This window comes from Castor canadensis, chromosome 7 (genome assembly GCF_047511655.1).
Source record: "Castor canadensis chromosome 7, mCasCan1.hap1v2, whole genome shotgun sequence".
Classification (NCBI taxonomy): Eukaryota; Metazoa; Chordata; class Mammalia; order Rodentia; family Castoridae; genus Castor; species Castor canadensis.
Window position 1 is genome coordinate 162924789 of NC_133392.1, and position 20827 is coordinate 162945615.

The 20827-nt window shown below is 57.4% G+C and overlaps 2 protein-coding genes across 10 annotated transcripts in view; one reads left to right on the forward strand and one right to left on the reverse strand.

The window, feature by feature from the left end:
* The window catches only part of Agrn (agrin), a 33074-nt gene that overhangs the window by 4487 nt on the left and 7760 nt on the right, over window positions 1-20827 (reverse strand). For 6 of the 9 annotated variants that reach the window (XM_020162479.2, XM_074081640.1, XM_020162477.2 and 3 more), the window contains exons 3-30: window positions 14994-15041; window positions 9963-10178; window positions 9668-9892; window positions 9360-9584; window positions 8992-9198; window positions 7792-8010; window positions 7526-7720; window positions 7234-7434; window positions 7006-7154; window positions 6818-6923; window positions 5814-5930; window positions 5572-5736; window positions 5296-5439; window positions 5085-5209; window positions 4906-5011; window positions 4486-4818; window positions 4160-4297; window positions 3572-3699; window positions 3336-3450; window positions 3135-3254; window positions 2579-2926; window positions 2236-2428; window positions 1780-1995; window positions 1171-1400; window positions 948-1082; window positions 654-753; window positions 403-567; window positions 87-198 (exon numbers count right to left, since the gene is read on the reverse strand). In XM_020162479.2, the coding sequence (XP_020018068.2) occupies window positions 87-198; window positions 403-567; window positions 654-753; window positions 948-1082; window positions 1171-1400; window positions 1780-1995; window positions 2236-2428; window positions 2579-2926; window positions 3135-3254; window positions 3336-3450; window positions 3572-3699; window positions 4160-4297; window positions 4486-4818; window positions 4906-5011; window positions 5085-5209; window positions 5296-5439; window positions 5572-5736; window positions 5814-5930; window positions 6818-6923; window positions 7006-7154; window positions 7234-7434; window positions 7526-7720; window positions 7792-8010; window positions 8992-9198; window positions 9360-9584; window positions 9668-9892; window positions 9963-10178; window positions 14994-15041 (4781 nt within the window). Of the gene's footprint in view, window positions 1-86; window positions 199-402; window positions 568-653; window positions 754-947; window positions 1083-1170; window positions 1401-1779; window positions 1996-2235; window positions 2429-2578; window positions 2927-3134; window positions 3255-3335; window positions 3451-3571; window positions 3700-4159; window positions 4298-4485; window positions 4819-4905; window positions 5012-5084; window positions 5210-5295; window positions 5440-5571; window positions 5737-5813; window positions 5931-6817; window positions 6924-7005; window positions 7155-7233; window positions 7435-7525; window positions 7721-7791; window positions 8011-8991; window positions 9199-9359; window positions 9585-9667; window positions 9893-9962; window positions 10179-14993; window positions 15042-15626; window positions 15921-20827 lie in introns of those variants that run through there. The other 3 variants (XM_074081646.1, XM_074081645.1, XM_074081644.1) reach the window with 1 other exon arrangement.
* Window positions 16110-20827, forward strand: part of Hes4 (hes family bHLH transcription factor 4) — a 33259-nt gene continuing 28541 nt past the window's right edge. Inside the window, exon 1 of the mRNA XM_074081647.1 lies at window positions 16110-16293. Coding sequence (XP_073937748.1) covers window positions 16228-16293 — 66 coding nt within the window. The 5' untranslated portion in view covers window positions 16110-16227. The remainder of the gene's footprint in view (window positions 16294-20827) is intronic.

The following is a 20827-nucleotide window of genomic DNA, read 5'->3' on the forward strand; positions in this document are numbered from 1 at the left end:
CTGTCAAGCCCTTGGGGAGAAGGAGGAGGTAGGCAGCAGGAGCAGGCGGGAAAGGCCTGGGCTTTCCTTATGCCCCAGACACTCACCGGGGACTCCCCCAGCACACGGGGCCCACTGCCAACACGAAGGGCACCCTTGCGGCCGTTTCGCTCCACTGAGACCCTGGTCCAGGTGCTCAGGGCTATGGGTTCCTTGCTCCTGCAAGGAGGCACCATGAGCAGGCTCTGGATGAACTCTGCCTGCCCAGGGCCTCAGTGACACTACCATGTGCCCCAGTCTTGTCCCTACTAAAGGACAATCTCCCAGATCCTCCCTCTGGTCTCTGCAGGGGTCCAGAGCTAACCCTTGGGCATCCCAGGCCACGGCCCAGTCAGCCCCCATGGTCCACCCATACTTGCCCACCTGATGACTGCAGCTCCCTTGCCTAGGTCATAGCGGAACTCCAGGTACCGGTCATGCAGGGCCAGTGACACAAAGTCTCCCTTGCCATCTGTCTTCTGTCCATTGTAGAGGAGCAAGCCACTAGGGCCACGGGCCAAGAATACCACCTCCAGTGCCATCTTCTCCCTAGGGTCACGTGGGGTTGTGGGGCACGTCACTGTCCCCTTCCCAATAGGGTGGTTCCTTTCTCCCACCCCTCCTGACCTACTGACCCCAGGTCTCGCTCGAAAGTGTGCAAGCCTTTCAGCTCCAGATAGGAGAAGCCGTTGAAGTCAGCCAGAAAGGGCCAGGAGCCAGCATCCCTCTCCGAGACTGTGGAGGACCAGACACAGATCACACCGGGCTGCAGGTCTTAGCCCCTGGGGCTCCTGTACCCCAATGACCCTGCATCTAACCTAATTCAAACCCAAATCTTCCCTGAACCCCAACCTTAACTGGACCACAAGTCAACCTGAGCATTTGACCCTGACCCCTCAACCCCCTCCTCAACAGCTCCATGTCCCCACCTGTCTGGCAGAGGGTGCCCCCTCGTCCCAAAGGGCATTCGCACTTGGCCCCACCCCCTGGCAGCACACGGCAAGGGGCTGCCCCGTGGCAGGGGTTTGGCTGGCAGGGGCTCTTCTCATCCGCACAGGTCGGGCCTGAAGGAAGATTGGATGGGGGTTTCAAGAGGCATGAGGCCCCACACACAACACCTTGTTTCCCTCTTAGTGCCTGGCCTGCTCTCACCAAAGCGGCCAGGCGGGCACTGACAGTGGAACATGCCAGCCTCCAGTGCTCGGCACAGCGCCCCTCCATGACAGGGGCTGGGCAGGCAGGGGTGGTCCCCACACTCTCCGACGCCAGAGCTTCGGGCCACAGTCCCCTGCCATCTGCCAAGCTCCAGTTGCTGGTTGTTGATGTCCAGCAGACGGATGCAGCCTTTCAGGCCAATGCCAATGGAGGTCCGCTCAAGCACTCTGCCAACAGGAGGGATTCAGGATCAGGGTCTGAGGCCAGCAGCATTCTATCACAACAAATTGTCACCCTAACATGACCATCCCTCTTTGGGTGCTCACAAGGTGGCCAGTCTTACAAATGGCAGAATTAGGAGGTGGGACTGAGTGTCAAGAGTCAGGACTTAAGGTCAAGGGCCAGTCCAGTCCCTCTCTAGAGATCTCACCAAAAGACTACCCACAGGTAGGACAGAAACAGAAACTAATGGGGGATATGGGGCTGGATTGAGGTCAAGGTCACAGTCACCACCAATATCCATCCCTCCACCCCCATTTGTCACCCACAGTCAGAGGCCGGGGACCCGGGTTAGCCTCAGGCTGGCACCACCCAACTCTTGCTCACACAGCAGCCTGGTCCTCTGGAATGCCACCCACGAAGAGGTCTGTGTCCAGGTTGAGGCCATCAGTGCCACTTGGGCTCTCACCCACAACAGGGGTCTCACCATCCACGGAGAGTGTGCCCTGACGCCAATGCCGTGACAGTTCTAGACGGTGCCACCGGCCAGGTTCCACTGGCACTGAGCTGGCCAGTACCGCTGGCCCTGAACCTGTGTCAAACCTGGCAATGGGAACAGGTGCTTAGGATACTGGTCTGGCCTCCTACCAGCCTTGTCTACCCTACCCCACCATGTCCCACTATGGATGGCACCTTCCCCTGCCCCACCAGCTTTACAATACTTGGGCCTGGCCCTGCCTCTAGACTACCCATCTGTGCTACACGAGGCCTGACCTTGCCCCTGCCTTGGCCCACCTGAGCTGCAGGACCCATGCTCATGTCCTGTTCCCTTGCCCCACCCACCTGAGCTGCACACGCCCACCCAGCAGTGTCAGTGCCAGGAAGTCCTTGCCACGCGCATTGCCGTTATAGAGCAGCAGTCCCTCAGGCTCTAGCGCCCGAAATTCCAGCGCCAGGCGCAGTGTGTGGTAGGCACGGAGGGTAGGGAAGGCCAAAAAGGAGTGTCCCCCAAAGGCTGGCACAGAGGGGTGCAGCACTGCAGGGGATAGGGAGAGTCAGCTGGAGGAGCACCCAGGATCCCACCCCACCCTCTGTCCCCTCCTCATATTGTGGACTGGCCCCACCCTGCCACAGGTCTAAAGCCCTACTGCCTCCCTGCACCCTTCAGCTACCCTCTGACCCTTACCTGCCTCACAGACAGTGCCTCCCCTGCCTGCAGGGCAGCTGCAGGTGAAGCCCCTGCCAGAGTCCTGGTCCTGGCAGGTCCCCCCATGGAGGCAGGGCTGGGAAGCACAGGACTTTGGCAGCTGCTGTGGGCCTGGGGGCTGAGGCCGGTCCCGGCTAGGGGCTGTGGTGGGTGGCCGGCGGGTGGTTGGGGGTGCTGTGGTCTTGCCAAAAGGCCGGCTGGTGTGATTGGGGTAGATCCGAGGAGTTACAGCAGAGGAAGGCAGTCGCCCCATAGTGGTGGCTCTGGCAGTGGCTACAGCAGCCGTGGCTCCTGTTGCAGCTCCCGTGAAGAATGCTGGAAACCAGTCTGTGGGGTAAGGAAGCTGTCAAATCCCCAAGTTGCAGAACATAGTAAGGACTGGTAGAGAGAGAGAGAGAGAGAGAGAGAGAGAGAGAGAGAGAGTGAGAGAGAGAGAGAGAGTGTGTATGAGAGACAGAGAGAGAGTGTGTGTGAATGTGCATGTAGGTCGGAGAAGAGAGAGGATAGGTAAATTATAGCCCAGACTAGCGCTTACCAAAATCCATGAATCGCACATGCTCCTGGAGAGGCCTCCTCACCACCAGGGTCCTGCGTCTGGATGCCTGGATCTGCCGGAGCAGGGCTCGGCCCACATCAGGTGCCCGAAAGGCTGTGGCTGTGTGGAAGGGGGCACTGAACATGGCCTGGTTCCATGTAGTCCCCACCTCCTGGGAAGGACCTGGAACGGGTTACTCACCGGGGTCAAAGTGTACATCCACAATGGCGCGTACAGATCTGCCAGGCCCCAGGTCTCTCAGGCGGACACTCCGGAAGTCCTTCTTTACATCTGAGTTCCGGAACAGGTCGTCCAGCTGCAGGCAGGGTGTGTATGAGGATGCTAGGCATTGGCTAAACCCAGATGGAATTGGTTCCCTTGGGCCACTCCAGGTTTGTCTTGGGCGAATCCTCCCCACAGCCCCCACCATCCCGTACCGCACTCTCAATGCTCCTGGCGGTCTCCCCAAACAGCTCTGACTTGGGGTCAGCCATCTCAGGTGTGTAGAACAGCTCCTGCCCCTCAACCCCCTCGAGCTCCAACACACCCTGGAACGCCTTGGTAGCTGTGGGGGAGGGGCAGTGAGGCCCTGCCAGCAATGCCCAGCCTCCCTGGCGGCCACAGGCTTGGACCCAGCAGCAAGCCACGCGGGGGACAGCAGGGGGAGGTTAGTCAGATGGACATGGGGTTAGTGGGGACCCCAGGGCAGGGCTGGCATCAGTTACCAGGTGACTCCTAGGAGCAGTTGCCCCAGGCCGGCTTGCAAGGAGAGAGATGGTTTAGGCACAGAGTCCTGGGCACACACGTGTGTTCAGGGGCTGAGACCACTCTGTGTGTGTGTGTGTGTGTGTGTGTGTGTGTGTGTGTGTGTGTGTGCGCGTGCTGAATCCTCAAGACCCCACACACACATGTGCCAAAGCCAGAAGACCATAACCCGGTACCGACCTGCTGTCAGGGTTGGGGACAGCACCCTGGGGTGTCCAGGCTGTTCCTCAAGCTCCACCCTGCCCTCATTGCCCACTCACCAGGACAGTTGGAGCCCTCTGTGTCCAAGGAGGGCGTCTTGCCATCGGAGCAGCAGCCCAAAGGCGAGTTGTAGCAGGAAGCCCTCTCAATGGGCGGCCCATGGGTCACCATATTATTGCCCTCAGAGGGCTCGAGGCCTGGGGAGGTGCAGTCTGAGCCCAGACACAGGTGGAAGCCCTGCTGGGCCCTGCCCCCATGTCCCTGAGCCCCTGCTGACTCCTAGACCTGCCCCCATGCTTAAGCCCCTGCTTATCCCCAGACCCACCTCCACTTCAGAGACCCTGCTCACCCCCAGACCCACCCCCATATCTGAGCCCCAGCTCACCCCCAGAGCCTCCCCCACTGGCTTCCTGGTCCCCACTCAGCTCCTCATCGCCGCTCCCATCAGCACTGCCAGATTCACCAAAGGCAGACATGGCAAGGCTAGATGTAGTGAAGGGTGCTGTGGGGGGCAGGGTCAGCATGTGTTGTATAGTGATCCTGGGGATGGTGGCTGTGGTCCAAGGTCGTGACGTGGGAGGAGGAGTGGACCAGCCATGGGGAGTGCTGCTGGGAGCCAGGGGCAGGGCACTGGCGGGGAGCAGCAGTGCATTGCTCAGAACGTGCCCTGGGGTGGTCCCAGTTGGAGATGTTGGGTGAAAACCAGGAGCAACAGCCTCTGCAAGGAGAGGGAAGTTGAAGGGTCAGAGTTGGGAAGGGGCCAGCCCTACCTGGTCAGTTCTGGGTGGTGGCTCCTGAGTCTCACCCTGGCATGGGCCAAGGCTCTGGGTGGATATGTCCAGGCCCTGGCGGCAGGCGATGGTCTTCAGCTGGCACTCATTGCCATATGTGACACCATCTGACCCACAGACCTAGGGCACAAGACAACAATGCTCAGGCAAGGCTTCCCCTACCCCACTGCCCTCCACATTCTCCACCCCTCACCTTGGTGGCATTGGCCTCCGGGCATGTGAGGGTTGGGCAGACACAGTGGGCAGAACCAGCCTCCTCCACACAGGAAGCACCAAACTCACAGTGCATCTCCACACAGGTCTCACGTGCCAAGGAATCTGGGGTAAACATGGGAGACCCTCCCTCAGCTCAGATGGCCCTATCAGTATAGGAAACCCCAGGTCAGCACAGGCCCTGCCCTCACCTGCTTCACAGCCAGCAGGGCCCAGGGCTTGACCATCTGGACACTGCCCACATTTGGGACCAGCCACGCCAGGCCTACAGGAACACAGTCCAGTCATCTGCTCACAGTCATCCCGCACAGCACCCCGGGGATCACAGCTGCAGGCTGGGGGAAAAGAGGAGCCTGGAGTCTGTACCTGGACAGGCTTCTCCACCTGCCCCGGAGCCCTACCAGGGCCTGACCTGAGCACAGCAATGGAGGTGAACAGACAGGAGTACTTGGGGCTCTGTCACTCACGAGTGCAGCCACTTCGGCCATCAGTGACAATGCCACGGAAATTCCAAAAGCCAGGTTCACAGCGGTCGCACTTGAGGCCACCCACGCCTGGTCGGCAGGAGCACTGGCCTGTGGCTGGGTCACAGGTGCCACTGTAGGAGCCATGTGGGTTACACTGGCAGGTGCCTATGAAGGGAGGGAGCACTGGTCACTGCAGCTACACAGCTCCACCATGCCGATCAGGGCTAGGTTCGAGTACTCACTGGGACAGCCAGCCAGGCCCACACCCCGGGCAGCAGTGACATTGTCCTGACAGCAGCCGTAGGGAGTCTGGGCACAGTGTGGGAGGACCTCAGGCAACAGTGGGGCCAAGGTGGGGCCTGAACATAAGGGAACAAGGTTCAGACTTGATACAATGATAGTTGTCCACCCTGGGCCCAGCCACTCTGTATCATCTTCCCCTGCTATCACTATTCAGTTTTTTTTTTTTTTTGGTGGTACTGGGGTTTGAAGTCAGGGCCTCAGGCTTGGTAGGCTTGGTAGGCAGGCCCTCTACCACTTCAGCTACTCTGCCAGCTCATGACTCATTCAGTCCTCTTGACACTAACACCCACTGGGGTCTGAGAATCTGGGGTTGAGGTGATAGGCAAGGCCAACAGATCATGCACAAAAACATGTCTGTTAATTAAGAACCAGGACCCATAAGACACGTGGGACCACATCTACACAGAATACCCAAAGATCATAGACACAAAGCCCCATGAACCAGAGCTAAACACACAGAGGTGTGTCTTTTACAAATGGCCAACATAAGCATGAAGACACATGTATACATATTCACTCACATTCCTCCAAAGCAGTATACATTTACACACACGTGCAGATACCCCTGTGGACATGCATGAGCACATACATAAGCACTTCTGTGTACATAAACTTATGATAAATGTGACCTATTTACTGGATTTGTGTCAGTCTCTGACCCACAAGAGCAAAAGTGCCCTTTGTGTTCCTGCTGCCTCTGGCCTGGCTCACAGCAGGTGTGTAGTGCACACTTGCTAACTGTACACACCCACATGCTACAAGTATGCAAGCACGGACATGCACTAACACTGAACATTTGAAATGTAACACATGTGCACCCTCTTCCTCCCCCTGAGCCTAACATCTGTGAGCGCATGCATTCTTAACATTCACATAGAGGACACAGACACTGCTACACAAACGCTCAGGAACTTGTCCCCACATGCCAGGTATGTCCACTCACCACGACAGGCTCCCTGAGCCACAATGTGTAGTTCTCGCTGTGACTCGCACCTGGCCTTCTTCAGGTCACATTCAGTGCCGTAGGTGACCCCATCTGAGCCACATACCTGGAGGAGTGGTGTCAGTGTGGGCAGCCTTGGCCCCTTCCTCGCTGCCCACCCGGAGCCAAGGGAGGGTAGGGAAGCTCACCGGGCTCCTCAGGACATTCTGGCAGCTGAAGTCGCAGACACATGGCCCATCTTCAGAGTCCTCATCCCAGATGCCACCATGCTGCCGGCATAGTTCCTGCTCACACTCGCTGTCCTCCCCAGAACCAGAGCCTCCCGAGCCACACTCAGCTGAGGGGAAGGAGGATGGAGTCACCCAGAGGTCCTTATCCAAGGACCAGCAGCTCACAGTAGCTGCCCCTGAGCTTACCCTGATCACATGGCCCTGACCGGGCCTCCTCAATTTGCTTCTGCTGCCGGCAGGCAGCTTCCCGTAGCTCACACGCACTGCGGTAGGTGATACCATCACTGCCACACACAGGACCAGGTGGTGGGTGCTCACACCGAGGACACACACACTGCCCAGCAGAGCACACAGCCCCAAAGGCACACACTGTATCTCCACAGGTCTCTGTAGGACAGGAAGTGAGGCAGGAGTCAGCAGACCCTGGCTGGGGAAGTCATGGGACCATACCCCACCTGGTTCCCATGGCCCCACTCACTGCAGTGCCCAGCTGAGGCCACGTGCAGGCTTATCTGGTGTGTGCAGGCGTGGACATGCAGTTCGCACTCGCTGGCATATGTGTGCCCATCAGAACCACACACAGGCTGTGTTGAGGCCACGCATTCAGAGGGGCAAACACAGCGCCCAGTGTCTGCCTCGCACAGGGCTCCAAAGCGGCACTGCCCGCATCGGTCTGGGGAGAGGGCTCCATCACCATGCTGACCAGAAGCTCCCCACCCCCAGACCCACTCATCCACCACTGACCACAGGGTCCTCTGCGGGCCACTTGGATCTCCCGGCCGAGGGCACAGGCCATGGCCTCCAGCTCACATATGCTGCCATACGTGACACCATCGCTGCTACACACGGGATCATAGACACCCGAGCACACCTGCTGGCATTCGCATGCAGCCTTGCCATTCTTCACAGCACACGTTGCCCCGAGTGTACACTGCACCCCACGGCACGGGGATGGGGCCTGGTCTGGGGAAGATGTGGTCCTCAGCGCAGATGCTCCCCCAGCTGTGGACAAAGCCCCAGCCCCACGCAGCAGCCCCTCTCTGGGGTGGGGATGGTGGAGAAAGAGCCAGATGCACAGGACACAGCAGAGAAAGGGACAGACACACAACAGAGGCAGATGGGGACACAGGAGTCTCCTGACTGCCCACAGTAGGCCACTGACCCCTGATGACCAGCAGCCCTGGGACACCCATGCACATGAGGGGCTCTCTCTCCACGGATAGGAGGAGTTTGAACCCCAGAGTCACACCCAAGACTGCACTGGGGAGGGGGTGTCTGTCCACTTGCTCTGAGGACCACAAGGCCAGGCAGCAGCAAGCCACCCCCCCCCAGCCACGCCAGGGGCAGACCTCGGGCTGTGGGCTCCTGGCGGGCAGGCGCGGCACCTCATCCTGCCAGCAGGTCAGGCTGGAAGACACAAGAGGCGGAGCAGAGAGGGAAGGAAGGACAGAGAAGAGACAGAGGCAGAAAGAAGACCAGAAAGATGGACAGAGGACCCACCAAAACAGATACAGAGGCAGGCAGGGCCACAGCAGCCACAGCCTCGATGGGACCCACTGGCCACTGCCCAGCTTCCTCCACCCTCCACTGGCCCCTCAAATCTCAATTGCAACTCCACTTTTAGTGGGTTAGGGGCTGCATGTGTCCCAAGAGTGAGGGACCCTGAAAGTCACATATACAGCTCCCCACCCAGGCAGTCTGTGACCTGTGTGGCATAGAAACAGTGGACAGATAGACCAGAGAACTTGCAGGGGGCAGCATGGCCAAGTGCAGGCCTGCCTCTGCCCCATGCCACTGCCAGCCTCTACCCTCCCCTGGGACTTCCCCCCACCCCTAGCCCAGGACCCCAGGAGGTGAATGACAAGGGATGAAGATGGCATGTGATAGCGGGCAAGGACCAATGCAGGACCAGCCACTCCCGGCCTGGACCCCAAGGCTGCTCACCACACAGGCCCTGGTGCTTGGGGGGGATGGCACGCTGCTGCTGACACTCAGCCTGCTGGCGCCAACAGTCGTTGTCATACGTGTGCCCATCCTGGGCACACACAGGCCTATAGGCCCCATCACAAGTGACACGGTCACAGGAACAATGGGGACGGCCACGGCGGGACAGGCATACAGCATTGAACTGGCAGGCCTCCATGCACTGGTCTGGAGTGGACAAGGAGGTCAGAGAGGTTGGATCACCACACTAGCCACCCACCACATGCAAGGGATCCACAGGCACAAGAGGTGGTGAGTAGGGGAACATGGTATACAGGGAGGGTGGGCACCATGAGGCCTCAAGGGTCACACAGTGGCAGGGCTGTTACCTCGAGGCTGGCACTGGCCAGAGTGCACTTTCTGCAGGAGCAGGCCACGGGCAGCCCCTGTACGGCCCATGATGCAGTCATTTTCATAGGTGACCCCATCATCTCCACATACAGGTGCCTGCCGGGGAGGGCAGTTCTCTGGCCTCAGGAGCATATCTGGGCGGCGTGTGCGGGGGTTCACCCGGCAGATGCGGCTCAGGTCAGAGAGGGCGCCCTGGCAGGGGTCTGTATAGGAGGGCAAGAGTCAGGGGCTGTAGCTGCATGCACAGGAGTCACATGCAGAGGAGACTGTGGAGGGTGGTGCTCACCACAGGGTCCATCAAACTTCCTGAAGATGTGTTCCTGGTGGGCACAGGCATGGCGTAGCAGCTGGCACTCGCTGGGGTAATCAATGCCATCACTGCCACACACGATGCCCTCCGGAGCCTCATGGCAGGTTGCAGGACACAGGCATGAGGCAGTCTGCCCGTCAGCGGAGCGCACACATGTGCTGCCGAAGCTGCAGGTCACGTTGGCACAGGGATCCCGGGACCCTGTGGGTGGGCAGGTTAGAGGTCATGCTGGTCATCAGTGCTGCCCCTACACCACCCCTTGCTCACTCACCGCACGGCCCCCGGCGGAGGAGGCGAATGCGTCGCTGCTGACTGCACTGAGCGCGCTGCAGTTCGCACTCATTGCTATAAGTAGATGCATCTGAGCCACACACAGGGGCCACCACAGCTGGGCAGATGCTCTTCTTGCACACACAAGAGGCCCGGCCTGGATCCTCCGCACTGGGCTCGCACACAGCGCCAAAGCCACACAGCATTCCCCTGCACGCTGAGGTTGGACAGAAGAAATGGTTGGAGCACTCGTTCCCATGTCCTCACACCTACAAACCCTTGCAACATGAACAGTCCATTCACTAAGCCCCAAGGGCACATCCACATATGCACGTCCACACATGTTCAAGCTCACACACAGTCCCATGCTGGTGACCACGATCACAGGGCCTGGCTCCCTCTCAACCCCACCAGGTTCAGGACTTTTCCTCTCATGGGAGGACATTTTTTTCTTCACCCATCCCATATCCTATAACTGTGGAGAGGGGAGAGAGTCCCTAAGACAGGACAAAACAAGGCATCCATTCCCAGCCCACCTTAGTGGCCCCTAACACACAGTAGGGGAGGATGCCAGGCATAGGTGCCGCAGTTCTACCCACATCAGCCTCAGAGCCCCTCATCTGTCACCCCAACAAAGCCCAGACTCACCCCACTCTAGGCATGAGCTTCTAGGGCTCCTTCCTCAGAGCTGCCTCTGTGTCTGCCTGACCGCTGCTACCTTCCACTGAGGACTACCTCTTTACCCTCTTAAGCCAGGTCACACCTCCACTTTGTAGCTCCAGATCCCTCCTCCATCTTCCTCCAGGTTTGCTGGAGGCCAGAGCCCTGCCCCTTCCTCTTTTCTTCATCTGTCTTCTCCTCTGGCCTTCGCTCTAGAGGGGAGGGGGAAGGGAGAGGCAGCTCCCTTCCCTCCAGGAGCACATTTCCCAGCCCTGCCCCTTGGTATACAAACTCTATTCTCTGTTTACCCCCCTCACCTTCCATGGCTCCCAGAGCCAGTCTCCCCAGGACCATGCCCCTTCCAATGTATCAGCCTTTCTAAACTCAAGCTGACTGTGGCATCTCTCCCTAGGGCCACATGGGCTGCTCCCTCTGTCCTCCTGAGCCCACACCTTAGGAAATGTCCTTACCCAAGACACACACACACACACACACACAGCCGTGCAGCTCCCTCCCACATGTGCCTCATACTGGCCAATGCAAGAGCTAGGCCTGTGGTTTCATTCTTTAACATTTCGATTCTCAGCACTGCAGAGGCAATGTCCAGCACACAGGGGCCGGCTGTTGTCCACAGAGTATACAAATGAAGAAGATACATGGATATTTAAACCCAGAGTCATTAGGGTCAGCTGCTGGGGCAGCCCTCCTGAGCACAGCCTGGCCCCATGGAGAGGGTGCATCATGGGTAAAACAGGTTCCTTAGGGACTGTAGCTGTCTGGATCTAATAAATATTTAATTGGGTTCAATTATCATTAATAAGTCATGGGGGGGTGAGGCCCCCATCACCTCCCAGCATGCTCAGAAATGAAGCAGAAGAGGCCCTCTCCCCATCTCCTGAGGGCCAGGATGCACTGAGGGCTGGAGCCACTGTTACCACAGCAACGGACTACCCCAGCCTCCCTGGTGTCTATCTGGATGTCCCTGCCCCCTCCTCCCCCAGAAGGCTGAGGGTACAGGGGCCTCAGCCTGCTGTCCCTGTAACTCACCCATGCTCTTGTCTTTCCCCATTACCATGCCTCCTCAGATCCTGGAGCCAGGATCTCCCACTGTGTCTCAGTGGACCCTCCTGTGAATGGGGACAAAAGGATCTATCTACTTCCCAGGATTCTATAATAGGCCAATGTCCTACAAGCTTAGAGGCACCCCTCACAAGTGCTACGTAGAGTGTGTACTGCTATAATATATACAATAATAAGGTTGTCATCACCAGGCACCTCTCCTCTATCTGGCTCAAACCAAACTCAAGCCACATCTACCCATAGCTGCTCTCATGCCTGACCATCACCTCTCTTTGGTCTCCCCTTCTCTTTTCCTATGGCACCTCCCTCACATTTGGCCCTCTCTTGTCCAAGGTACCTGGGCTTCCAGGCCATATCAAACAGGCATTTGCTGATGTGTGGCTGCTTATGTTCTTGGGTTTCAGCTGGACCTTTTGAAAAAGGTCTCCCCCAGGGTCAAGGACCCAGTCACCTACCTGCACCCAGCACCAGGGTTCTTGGGTTGGCTGCTGCATGCCTACACTTCTTGGGCTCAGCCTCTCTCTCTCCTTCCCTAGCCAGACCCCACAGCCAAGCTCAAAGTCCTGTGACAAATCCAAGGTTTAGAACCCACCATGCTGGTTCCAATTTCTGTTCCTAGTCTAGGACAAAGCAACTTCTCAAGAGTCAGCATGGGAATCACCATCTCCAGGAAGCCCTGCCCCTTCCTCCCAGTCATGCCATTAAGCTGGGTAAGGGGTTGCTCCCATACATCCCATGGATACCTACTTCAAGATGGCCTAAACAGGCACCTCTCTTCCTCATAAGACTAGGAGACCACAGAGGCTCAATACAAATTTGATTGAACATAAGAATAGGCATAATCCAAGACCACCTGCAGACAGGTGCACACGGTAACTTTACACACATGCATACTTATACACAGGCACAAGCAGAGTTATTCTAACAACTGTACTCTAGTATCAGGCATCACCAGAGCATCATCACTCACAATGCCCCTTCTCCAACCCAATCCACAGTGAGATATTCTGACAAAGTCACACTGCTAACACATGGCATAGCTGGGCTTAAAACCTGTCTGTGCTCCTAGTCACCGCCCATAATGCTTCTAATAAATGTAGATGATATACACGGGCATCCATGAGCCATAGGTCTTCAAAGCATCACTCCGATGAGCCTGCCCTGCTCTGCAATAGCCTTTCCCTGGCTGCTGAGCTTCCCGCCTGGGCAATTTCTCCATGTACTGCTAGAGGCGGCAGGGGCTTTTTATAGCCACAGTGGTGGTGGTGGATATATTTAACTTCCCTCCCATCTCTAGTAGGTTGGGGGATGAAGGATGAAGCAGATGCCCCAAATCCTGCTTGTGGCCACATACGTGTGCTGCGAATACTTGTGTGTGCAATGGCCATGGCGTGTGTTCCATGAACGTGCAACAGACAGCTGGGGTATGGATGAGAGCGCCACATGTGCAGCTGTGGGAGGCTAGTATAGGCAAAGGGAATGTTCTGCAGGCTCTTAGACTCCAGAAGAGGGGAATGAGGGTGCAGAGGAGGAGGGTGTCCTCCACCAGAGTATCCACACCTCAAGTCCAGACAGCTCCATGGGCTATGAAACTCATGTCCAGCTCCAGCCCCCATATCAGCCTCCTTCTGATGACCCACCCCATTGAGAGGGCTTGAGCCACTTCTTGCAAGACTTGAGGACTTGTCTCGGCCATATCCTCCTGCCCCCATTCCAGGAGGAAGACGATGATCTGAGACAAGCAGGTTGTTCACACACCCACGTACTGCACCGGTCACCAGTCCCTGTGAGTTTCTGTAGATACCACAGGTCAAACACCACACAGTGGTGTTACACTATCATGACTCAAAGGGCTTCCATGTCTCAGGAGCAAGACACTTCCCAGACAGAAGTCCTTCAGAGGTCACATGCTCCGCTCTCCATAGCCCAGACCAGGTTTGGTGCTCCGATGAACCTTCAGAGTCTTGTGGGAGCAGTCTGAGGAGGAGCATCACTATTAGGGATCCTCACAGCCATCCATTCCCATTGCCCTATCCCCATACTGCCTAGCCCAGGGTCTCTGGGACCAGGAGCTAAGTAGCCAAGTATGCCAGAGACCATACTGCCAACTTGTTAGCACAGCAGCCCCAATGAATAAGGGTTGGAGGGCTATAGATGACCCCTGCTCAGATGGCCACTGAAGGGTAGGAGAAGCCTCCGCCATTTTGCACCCTCAAATCCAGCTCTTGTATCTGGGTGCCTAAGATCCCCACTTTTGAGGAATCCCCCACCTGGTTTTTCAGACTGCTGAGGTCCCCAAACTGTCCCTCACCTGCCAGCACAAGGCAGTGGACAGAGAGAAGAAAGCTCTACCAATGTAAGCCACCTCTCCAGCCAGTGTTCCCAACTTTCAAGTCCCACACCAATTATGTAACCCAAGGTTGCTTCCTGGGAGGATCCAGGGGAGTGAGACCCACAGCCCTCCACCCTAGGATGTCCTCTCTATCCATGTCTAGTCAGGACAGACATGTGGCCCTGTCCCTCTTCGTACAACTCTATAGACATGTGACTTCTGTGAACCTGGATAGGTGCCCTTCCAGCAGAGAATCCTGTGACGTACTGAGAGTAAAGCTGGGAGCTGTGGCCCAGCTACTGGATGAACCTAGGCTGAGTGAGGAGAGACACAAGCCACCCCTTGTCCTTGCTTTCCTACAACACTAACACTTCCTCTTCCCCTCTGACATTAGCTTAATTACAGAGGCCCACACACCAGCAGCCCTGCTGGGAGGTCTGGCCTCATCCCACAAAGTGGTCAAAAAGGTCAGCTGCCTCCTCCATCACTTGCACCCTCCCCACTTCAGCCTGCTCAATCCCAGGAACAGACCCAGGCCCTCTAGGCCCCTCCTCAGACAGCTGTCGCTGACCATACTGAGGCCCTCCCCCACTCCAACTCAGTCTCCCCTCTGTGCTTCTGCATCCAGCTCTTGTCCCGCCCCACCCTTTCCTGAATAGGGAAGAAGGAGGACAAAGAGGAGGCAGCCCCTACAACCAGTCTCTGACTCTAGTGCCCCACCCCACCACAATGCATAGGTTCCAGGACTGGTTCTCAAATTTGAGGCTGAGGCCCAGAGAAGTCTGGGGGCACTGGTCAGCAGCCAAGACCCCAGAAAGGACCCAGGCTCCCTTGTCCAGCCTCCTCCCCTCTCCATACACACCTGGTATACACACTCCAGAATGGCCCCAGCTATGAGTGCCTCCACGAGTCCATGTGGCACCCCACCCTTGGCTTGTCATCACCATGGCCCCTACTCACCATCTGGAGGCATCGGAGGCACTGGTGTGAAGTGGGTCCCTGGTTTGTCTGGAAAAAAACCCCACAGATCTCCAAGTTAGGCCCCTCTAAGCAGAGCCTTCCACATCCCATCCCTCTGTCCATCATACCCATTTCCCACCCATTACAGAGATCCAGGCTGGTGAGACTAGGAACCTGAGGCACCCAGTCCTGACCCCCATGGACTGGCTGAGGCTTTAGGTAGAACAAAAACAGAGCCCTTACCTTTTCTCTGCCCCTCCAGCTACAAAGTCACCTGTCAAGTAGGACCCTAGTGGCAGGAATCAAACTACCTGCTTCCCCAGATGAGTTCAGGGCCTGCCTCTGCTCTCAACCCCCAACTGCCAGTGCAGGCACCCCCTTCCCAGCTCCCACACAAAGTTGTTTCTGCACTCAGGATGAGGACCAGCCCCACCAGGAGTACAAGGACAGGTCTCAAAGAGCCATGGTATCCAGAGGACCACCCATGCCCAGAAGATAAAGGTGGTCCATTTGAGCAATGTCATGGCCCCTGGGCTTGCTGTGACCCCACCTGCCCTGCAACCCTTGGCAGTGAGATGGGGGGCTTGGCCAGCAAAAGCAGAGCCACTTGAGCCCCACCCTGAGACCACCTACAGTTGTTGAGGAAGAGCAGCACCGCGAAGCCCAGCGTGGAGGTTGCCAGCAGAATCAGGCAGATGTTGCAGGGGATCATGAAGTACCGAATCAGCAGAGAGGCCCCAGGCTGCTGCCCAGGGCTGCGCTCCAGCCGAGGCATGGCCTGGGCTCCAGCCCCCACGCTCAGGGTGTTGGGGGTCCTTATGGAGTGCCCTTAGGTCTCTTCAGGGCTACTCCCCCCATGCTGGGTCCCCTGAGGCAGTAGACAGCAGCTGTGCTCTCAAAGTTCAGCCAGTCACCGCCTGGGGGGTGCCAGGCCCTCCCCAGTCCTCCAGGCTCATAATAGGAGGTTTGCAGAATTCTCCCGGAGTAGAAATCCCAAATGTGGGCTCAGAGGTAGGCAGAGGAGGACCGAGAATCAGGGCCACCCCTGCCAGCTGCAACCCTTCTGCCGCCAGCCGGCGCTGTCCTCTGGAACCGAGCCCCTGCTGCTGGAGGGCTGAGGGGACCGGGCCGGGCGCGGCACGGCCTGGCTGCTCACGCGCCTGGCAGAGGCGGGAGCAGGCGGGAGCGCGATGGCAGCAGCGGGAGGAGCAACCACGTAGGAGAGAATAAAGAGATGGCCACGGAGGCGCCTCCAGCAGCAGTGCAGCACAGCTCCCCTCACCCTTGCCAGGCTGGGATGGTGAGTGAGGGCAGAGGCACTGTGAAGGGAGGGCTGGGAGCAGGGAGCAGAGACAAAGGAAGATGCCTCGGGGGACCCTTGTGTCCACTGGGAGTCGCAGCTCGGAGCAAAGAGAATGGGGCGGATGAGGGTGAAGACCGGAGACTACAAAAGGGAAGAAGCAGCGCTGGGGAAGGGTAGAGGCTGGGAGAAGCTGGTGCTACGAAGTAGTGAGCAGGAGGAGGAGCAGGAGGGGATCAGGAGGGACAGGCAGTAAGGGCAGGGTAGAGGGGAGGGGGTAATGGTGCTGGAAGGGGGGCAGAGGCCAAGGGAGGGGCAGGGGTAGGAGTGGGCCAGAAGAGGCAGGTGCTGGGCCCCAGATTGGGGCAGTAGAGGAGGAGGAATGGAATAGGGGATCAGGCTAGGTGGGAGGGGCAGGAGCTGTGGTGTGGGCAAAGGTTGGGTGGGTCTTCCTCTCTCCTTCTACCTCTTTGTAATCTGGGCTGATGCCCAGAATGGCTGTGAGGTTTATCAGTCACCACAGGGGGATTGGGCCTGTACAAAGGACCCAATACTAGGGTTTGGTCTGCGTGTGCTTGTGCATGTAATTGTGCATATCTCTGTGAGTGTTTCTGCTCCTGCTGGCTCCACCCTAGTGTGGACAGGGTCCTCAGGTGGGAAGCAAGGTCCTCAGGTAGGGTGTAAGCTGGAGAATGGGGGTGAGGTGATGGGTTTAGAAATTGCTTCTCCCACACCTCCCCTAGTAATTGACAGCAATACACCAATCCACCTGCGCACCCAACTCCAGTGCAAAGAGAAAACATGCAAATGTTTCCATGCAATTAGCCATGGAAATTCTCAGTGGTCCCTAGTCTGAAGCGCCCCCCAGAGGTTGCCTTGGGAACTCCGGGCCAGCATATCATGGTGGGGGGGGTGGCAAAACAGAGGGGGTTAGGGATGAGACCCACTTGGGATCCCCGCCCTACGTAATCAGGCATCTTCACATCTACCCTGTAAGGTCACCCCTTTCCCTGGTCTCTAGCAGGAGACCACCGGGTCTCCACCTCCCTGCAAGCTTGGGGGTGCTCAGGATCAGTGGGGTCCCACAAAGGACCCTGTACCATCCCCTGTCACATCCATGCTCTGGCTGCCAAGATCCTATCATCCCTCCACTGACCCTGCTCATACCTTAACATATTCCCCTTCTGGGTGGGAAGAGCAAGTCCTCCCTACACAGGGGTCCCCTTCTCCTTTTGGCCATACTGTACTGTCAGGACCTAGGATCCCTCCCAATGGCACTTCTGAGTGTCCACCCAGCTGAAATCACAGTAGAAGCGCCCTTCCCCTACCCCCACCCCATGCCACATACTGGGTTACACCAACAGGTACACACAGTTACACTCACACATCCTAACATCAAACCTCTACATCACTGTCAGCAGGTCCCCCTTTTAGTCAAACTGCTGTTGCCTGGGCCACCAGTGCCACCCAGTGGTCACTCTCAGGCCTCAAGTCAGTCCATCTTGGGAAAGCAGCAGTGACCACACCCACCTCCCTGGAGTCCCTGACCTAGGTTAGTGGAGTTTCTCTGCCTGGCCTCTGAATGAGTCCTTCCTGGGGCGCCAGAACCCTGCATTCACTGCACACTGGCCAGAAATGGCTCCACACTCACATGGCCTCCAGATGGACCCATCCCCCATCCTGCCTATTCTCTCCTCCTCAGGCAAGTTCCTCCAAAAGTCCTCCATCCTTGCCTCAGTCAGGGGCAGCCACCTGGCATTCAGTTCCCATGCAGCCCCTTCTCCTTCTCATCCCACAGCCAGGCACAAAGCGCCACATCCCACACAGAAGTCACCCTTGCCCCAACATGGGTCCCCCATCATCCATGTGTAGAGGTCTTTCCATCTCTGGCCCCAAACCCACTGTTCTAATGAAACCTTGCAGGATAATCCAAAATAAAGTGGGGTCTCCCACCCTATGCCTCCAGAGTCCAGGGCAACAATCCATCAAACCACTTGGAAACTCCACCCCCTGGTTGGCCTCACATTCTCTTCAGGGAGCCCCCACCCTGACCACCCCCCATTGGACCTTGGCACTACCCATGGCACCAAAGCAGGGTCTGAGTTTTACCTTTCAGGACAGGGCTTGGCTCAGAGCCAAGAAAGCCTACAGAGGATTTAGAATGGGGAGCCCAACACAGCTCATACACATTTTCCCATCTACCTTACTGCCCAACTTGGAAGGCCACATGATGCTGTCCCCTGCTGCTGCCCTGGTATCTCCAGGTTGCTCTGCAGAAAGTACAGGACCCAAGGTGTTGGAGGGGTGGGAGCTGGGAGCAAAACTGGTAGGGGGGACCCCAGGTGCCCCTGGGAAGTTTGTTTCCCCCAGAGACCCTGGGATCTTCCACTAAAGGGGTCCAACAGGCTGATCTTTCAGTGCTTATGTGGGGGGGCCCAGGCCAACACTGGGAGGGGGCCTTGGGGCCCAGTGGGCCCCGACAGGGGGAAGGGGAACCAGGCAGGCAGTCTGGCCCTGCCAAGCCCCAGAGAGTGTCTGAGCCCCCTGTAGGGGCGGGATGCCTTCCAGAGACAAAGAGCCATTGAGGCTCCAGGCCCCGTGGGGGGAGGGAACTCTGGCTACTGGAGCTATTTTGGGATCTTCAGACAAAATCATTCAGCCTTGACCAACCCACGCAGGCTCATGCCCTGGAATGAACAGGATGCTCAGCCAGGAATTAGTCCCCTGGTCTCTGGCTCATACCCCAACATGTGACCACACACACCTGCCCACACAGTAGGTATGCCTGCTCTCCAGTATACAGGCACTGAGTGTCACAGTTCCCTACCTACCTGCATACTCAGTAGACCCCCACCATGCTCATACATATGGGGCAAAACAAACTTGCCCCTTACCTCCCAGGCACTCTGTTTGTGACCCCATCAGCTGCACACATAGGCTCTGACTGGGAACCCTGAGGAGGTGGGGGATGGGGCCTGGAGAGGATGGAGAGTCTGGGCCACTGGCAGCCCACTGACCCATTCCTTTTTTTTTTTTTTTTTGCAGCATTGGGGTTTTGAATTTAGGGCCTTGTGCCTGCTAGGCAGGACTCTACTATTTGAGCCACACCTCCAGATCCATGGCCCATTCTTGAATGGGCTGGGGCTCACTTCCTTGGAAAGGACTCTGTGGCGGGGGAGGGCCTGGAACACACTGAGTGAACCGCTTTTCTCAGCCATCAGTACACCCATGCGTACACACCTTCCAATGTAGGGGCCTCACTTGGCGGCCACCTTCACATATGCCATGTGACCTCTGGTCTGAGGGCGAGGCCTGTCTGTCTCCTTGCCTGCGGAGATTTCTAAAGGTGCACTGCTCAGAAGGGAAATGAACCTGCCTCAGCATGGACATTCAAGTACTGACTGTCCTAGCCAGCTGCACAGGTGTGTGGCTGCCCCAGCATGTGGGGGGGGGTGCAGAACAATTACACCCACACACACAACCGATGGCCTCCTGGTATCTGGTCTCAGACTGTGCCTTGCCGTCCCTTCCCCCTCAGCCTTAACAGACAATGGGCATTTCACAGCAGGACCTCACTGCTGGGCCCTGGCCAGCTTTCCCAGAAAGAGGCAGCCTCTGTGGTTCCTCTTCCCAATCTCAGGCTCAGGGACCTGTCATCACTTTCCTGTCTCAGGTGAGGTTAGGAGGTGCCTGGGTCAGGCCCACCCACCCATGTGGTCCTCACCTTTGACAGTTAGATGGAGTGTCCCTTCCCAGCCCCTTAAACAGTGGGCAAAGCCCCCCAAACCAGGGTCCCTCCTCATCACTAGCCAGCCAACCTGGGTGGCTAAGTGTCCCTATCTGGTCCTGGGGAGACTATACTGTGGCAGTCCAAATAGGCAGTGTGGCCTCTGGAAGTGACATTTACATGTGGACTATGTAATAGGTGGGGCTGGGAATGCACAGGTTCCAAGAAAGATCCCCCAACAGAGAAAGCTGCAGGTGAAACTGTAAGGCAAATCCTCAGGCTTCTAGGATCTGGGGAGACTCCCACCCTGGGCCTGGGCATCTTCCATCAGAACCAAGGTAACAGGTGAATGGTCATGGGACAAAAGACAGTGATGGGATGAGGTTATCCACACCGTCTGTCACTCCCCTTCCAGGTAGCCCCAAACCCAGCTCAGCCAGGACCTGTCCATCTCCAGGTGGAAAGAGAACTTGGTGGAGCCAGAATGGCACCTAGGTGTAGTCAGTGTCTGGTGAGTCAAGGACCCTGATGTCTTTGCTGAGTCTGGCTACACTGAGCTAGGTGAGAGGCACCAGGCACAAGGGACACAGAGTGGGTACAACAGGAGTCCATGGCCCAGCATCAAGGGCTGAGTTCCAGGGGGCTTCATGGAAGTGCTAGCCAGCTGGGCATCAGAATGAACAGGTAGGCAGAGAGAGAGGCAGAGGTGCAGGAAGGAAGGGAATAGAGAGGAGAGAAGGGCAGAGAGATCAGGGGAGGCAGGGGAAGAAGCCTTTCCATTGAGGACCACCTGGGACAAGCAGATGC